At 45.2% G+C, this 5204-nt stretch overlaps 1 protein-coding gene across 1 annotated transcript in view; it reads left to right on the top strand.

Annotated features, from left to right (window-relative positions):
• The first annotated feature begins 6 nt into the window (after nucleotides 1-6).
• Nucleotides 7-5204, top strand: part of CMPK1 (cytidine/uridine monophosphate kinase 1) — a 40555-nt gene continuing 35357 nt past the window's right edge. The window contains exon 1 of the mRNA XM_004699447.2: nucleotides 7-197. Coding sequence (XP_004699504.1) covers nucleotides 27-197 — 171 coding nt within the window. The 5' untranslated portion in view covers nucleotides 7-26. The remainder of the gene's footprint in view (nucleotides 198-5204) is intronic.

Here is a 5204-nt window from a genome sequence, read left to right as displayed (position 1 = left end):
TGTCAGCTCCTTCGGGCCCACGCTGTATGCGGAGCCGCTACTGCCGCCAGCTGCAGCACGCCCTGAGCTTTCGTTTCCCGCTGCCGACGCGCCGCCCGCTTCTCTTCTGCCCGCACCGCCTCATGAAGCCGCTGGTCGTGTTCGTCCTCGGAGGGCCGGGAGCCGGCAAGGGGACCCAGTGCACCCGCATCGTGGAGGTCAGCCCCGGGTAGCTGATGGGCTCCCTGAAGCTTGACGGGACGCGGGGCCTGCTGGTCCCGCGGCGTTTGCCGTCGCCGCCCCCAGCAGCCCCCGGGCCGCAGACTACGAGTCCCGGCAACCTCCGCGCCGTCAGCGTGCCTGTGACCGAGGGTGTGCAGGCGCGTAGCCTGCCGGAACTCGTAGTCTGCGTCCGCCTGCGCCGGGGGCTCTGTGTGGAGGGGGAGGGCTTGGGGTCGCTTTGTTCCTGCGGCCCCTCACATATTACATTTGGGGACAGAATCGGTCTCCAGGGTGGGCTGGGAGAGGGCATCCCGCGAGGACTGACTACCAGGAACTCCAGCGCCCGGGCCAGTGTGTCGCTAGGTGTGTGCAGTGAGGCTCCCGGATTTAGGGTAGAGGCGGTTTGATAGCCACAACTGCCTGAAGGAGAGACTGGTCTTTCCCTCTCCGCCCCGGGTCGCAGGCCCTCTCAATTCCGAATCCCCACAGACCTGTCTGCTCCCTAGAACGGAGGGAGCCCCGTGGGGGCAGTGGATTATTTGAGCTATTCTGGAATCTCCCGAGAGCGCTTTCTGACCCAGTCGGTAGGAGGCTCGTGGGCAGTGCCGGGATCTACGTGGTTGCAAAAGCCAGCTGTGCAGTCCTGGGCGGAGATCCTGCTTCAACCTCTGGCCCTGGTGCCAACTCACTCTTGTCCTTGGGCAAGTCACTTCCTCCTCTCCTTCGTCTCAGTTGCCCATTCTGTAAATTAAGAAGAAGTCAGGGACCCAGATTTACCCACCTTTGTGAAGAAGTATCTCCCAATTCTGAAATGGTGCTCCTTACCTTTTGCACTATATTTCCTACCCGAGTGGCAGATAGGTGCTCAGCCACCTAGAGACTGGAAGAAAAAAGGCTTATTGGAGAACCTGAGACATGTTGGGGGAGAGACGGGCAACAGAACAGAAGTAGGGAGCTATGGTTGTACAAAACACACAGATGAATGACAGTGAAAATCCTTGACCAACAAAAGTTGTGTGTTTTTTTTTAAAACAGAACTTCTGAGGATAATCCCCATGCCTTTCCCTCCTCTAGGATAGAGCTAGTGAGGGCTTTTACCTTCACCATCTATGTTTGTACAACCAATCCTTTGCCTAGAGTGTCCAAAAAGAGTGGTGATCAGTAGCATCTAATTCATTGCCCTGCTTCTGTATTTATAATTATTAATCAATTTTAGATGTAAAAGTGTTACCTAAAAAGTACACATATACATTTGTTTTTTTTCTCTCTGTATTTTCATTTTTGTCGATTCTTCTCATTTTTCTAAAAGATATATGGCATGTAGATTGTTTGCAATTTTTGTTTTATATATGAAATGACTTTTACCTGGAGACAGCACGAGAGGGTAAGGACCAAAGCCTTTAGAGCCAAACAGCAGATGGATTCAAAACCTAACTGTGATTTCCTGTTTCTCTAGATTCAGCGAAGTTAAATTTAGTTAAGTTTTTCCTGTGTAAAAAGGGAGAAATAATAGCTATCTTGCATAGCAATTGTGAATTTTACATGAGGTTTATGTAAAATATCTAGCATGTACAGAAAGATGCAAATAATTTTTTCCTCCACTTTAGACTCCTTGATCTTAGATTATTTTTACTTTGAAGTACTATTATTTTGAAATTGGTTTATAACTGTTATATTTGAACTCATTTTAATATTTTGTTTCTGACTCATAATGTGGCTTTAGATGTCTATACCCAAACTAATAATCATATATTATTCCACTTGTCTAAAAATTATGTATACATTTTGTAACTAGTGTTTATTCTTACCTCCTTCAGTGATGACTGATGCTATTTTAAACTTGTTGATCGTCAGTAGTAAGATTTCCGTGATGGGGTACTATGTTCGATAACATATTATTTAGCATTTCAGCAATTATATGAGCTATTTAATTTAAAATTTTGCATTTTCTTTTGATTCTGATTGCTGTGTCACTAAGCTGGTATCAACTAATTACAAATCGCTAATAATCAAGCAGTTGATAACCCTAGCTGACTGGCATTGTCAGTTAAACATTATTTGTCTTGCTAACTGCTAGGTGAGTTGTTTACACCCACCAGCTGCTTTAAGGGAGATGAGGCTGGAAACCCTACCAGTCAGAATCAACTGTATGGTACTAGGTTTGATTGTTTAGCTGATAAGACAGCATTAGAATGTGTATGGTTGGTTCACAGAGATTTTTGTGTGTGTGAGTCTCTAGTATTTTCAGTAATTGATTATGCAGGCACTTAAACTGAATCACCAAAGACTTTTGGAACCAAAATTTTTTCCTCTGTAGGGAAAAATATACACCAACGGTACATTCCCCGAGTACCTTTGCCACTGGTACCTGACGTTTCGCTGAAATACTGTGTTTCCCCGAAAGTAAGACATCCCCTGAAAATAAGACCTCCCAAAAATAAGGTCCCCGAAGCTACTGTAATTCTGGACTCTGGACCCTAGAGGTGGGCTGTGGGCCGCAGCATAGCCAGAGCAGACAGGAAGTGCAAGGTCTCTTTTAATAAAACAATAAATAATAAATGTGTACCATATTCTTCTTCATGGAAAAATAAGATATCCCCTGAAAATAAGACCTAGCGCATCTTTGGGAGCAAAAATTAATATAAGACACTGTCGTATTTTCGGGGAAACAGGGTAGAATAGTTTCTTTCACAAAGCTACTTTAATTTCTGACACAGGGTTACCAGAAGCCTTATCTCGGGACCCTGGCTGTACAGCCTTAGGCTATGAAAGGCCCTGAGGCTTGGCAGTTGGTGTGTGTGGGGGTGGGGTGGGGGGGGTTGGTATTGGGAACGGACTGTGAGTAGGAGCAGCTGGTACTTGTTTTCTCTCTGAAGGCAAATTCTTTTCCTGCTGGTTGCTTTGCCAGGCCCTGGGGAGGCAAAGACCAAACTGGTGTCTAGTGAAGTATTGTGAATTGGGAACAAATATTTGAGAGGTTTTAGAGTTGACTTTGTTCACTAGTGTTGTGTTTTTTCAATTAGATGCTTTCTTTTACTTTCTAGCTGATTGGTTCTAATGTGTACCCTCTAATACTAAACTTTGTTTTGAAGATTAGCCATCTTCTAAATCTTCTTGCTTTTTGTAGCACCCAGAAAGTATTCTTATCATAACTTCCTCCAGAAACCATGTGGTACTTTACACAGGATGCATATATAAGGAGCCCAGGTGGGCAAGGGGTAAGTGAATGACTGCTCTGTGTGAGGCCTGGGGACCTGTTTCTGTAAGATTATAACAAGGTAAATCCATGGGGCAATTCTGCTCTGTCACGTGGGTCACTGTGAGTTGGGAGTGACTCCAGGTCATCCAACCACAACATACTTTGTGTCGCCATTCTGTTGTGCTTAGAAAAAGTTTTGAGTGATACCGACGTTAGGCACAATTAGACGGTTCTGACTCCAAGCAACCTTATGCACTGCAGAGCAAAACCCTGCCCCATCCTTACAAGTATTCCTATGCCTGATCCAATTATTGAAGTTCAACTCACAGAGGGTTTTCCTCCTTTTTGCTGCCTCTCCACTTTCCGAAGCATGAGGTCCTTCTCCAGGGACTCTCCTGACAATATCTCCAATGTATGTGAAATGAAGTCTTACTGTCTTTGCCTCTGAGGAGTACTATACTTCTTCCAGGACAGACAGATACTGACATTAAGTATGTAGAAACCAGAAACTTGGCTACACATTTATATATTATATCTCCAGCACTGAGCATTGTCCTTGGCACATACCGAACAACAACAAAAACCCCAAACCCAGTGCCATTGAGACAATGTTGACCTACAGCAAGTCGATATGGTTCTCTACTAGGTTTCCCAGGCTGTACGTCTTTACCGAAGTAGATCGCCATGCCGTTCCCCCACAGACCAGCTGGTGGGTTTGAACCCTCAAACTGTAGACAGATTCGCAACCAAGCACTTTAACCACTGAGCCACCAGGGCTTGCCTAGCACATTATGAACAAAAGAAGACCACATCCCCCACCACTGAGTTGATTTGGACTCATAGCAAGCCCATGTAGGGTTTCTGAGGTAGGGGGACTGATGGCCTCATCTTTCTCCCAGGGAGCAGCTGGTGGGTTTTTAAACCTCTCATCTTATGGTTAGCAGCCCCGTGTTTATGTCACAGTGTGCTTATTAAGTATTTGTTGAATGAATGTTTATGGTGTGTGAGTGTTTTATAGACAGTTTTTTGAAAGTGTTTGAAACATTTTAAAATTTGGTCTCTAGGGGGCGCCCAAGTAGCAGTTAACCCAAACCAAAAGTTCTGTAGCTTCTGTAGCAAGCCTATAGAAAGAGTAGAACTACTCCTTCTGATTGTCATGGCTGTCAGTCTACATGGGAGCAGAAAGCCTCATCTTTGTCCCCAGAGCAGCTGGTAGATTCAAACTGCACTCTTGTGTTTGCAGTCCAACTCAATTTGCCTCTAGGGCTCCTTAAGTAGCAGTAAAATAAAGCAAAACAAAACAGACTCACTGCCATGCTGACTCATAGAGACATCCTGTGGGTTTCTGAGACTTAACTGTTTACAGGATTAGAAAGCCCCGTCTTTCTCCCTAGGAGCTGCTTGTGGGTTTGGGTTTGAACTACCAACCATGAGGCTCACACTTCAGTGCATAATCACTACACCACCAGGGCTCCTTTAAGTAGCAGTTAGTGTTTGAATGCGAGACTTAGCTCTGTCTTATTTCTCATGTAACATTTGGTGAATAATGGTGTGGTTGTGAAAATCTCCTTAGCATTCTAAAGTTTCTCAGTTCTAGAATTTCTGATTTTCAAAGTAGAGTTCCATTTATATAAGAAACCAGGTGGGTGCAGAGGGGTCTCCGGGAGGAGAGGAGCCAGTCAGGGTGCGATGTAACAATGATGAGAAATACAATCTTCTTCTAGTTCCTAAAGGTTTCCTCCCCGCTCCCACTACCATGACTCGAATTCTATCTTGCAAGACTGGCTAGACCAGAGGAGGTACA

This window comes from Echinops telfairi, unplaced genomic scaffold (genome assembly GCF_000313985.2).
Source record: "Echinops telfairi isolate 266 unplaced genomic scaffold, ASM31398v2 ScPeMD7_443;HRSCAF=831, whole genome shotgun sequence".
Taxonomy (NCBI): Eukaryota; Metazoa; Chordata; class Mammalia; order Afrosoricida; family Tenrecidae; genus Echinops; species Echinops telfairi.
This window is presented reverse-complemented; position numbering and strand designations above follow the sequence as displayed.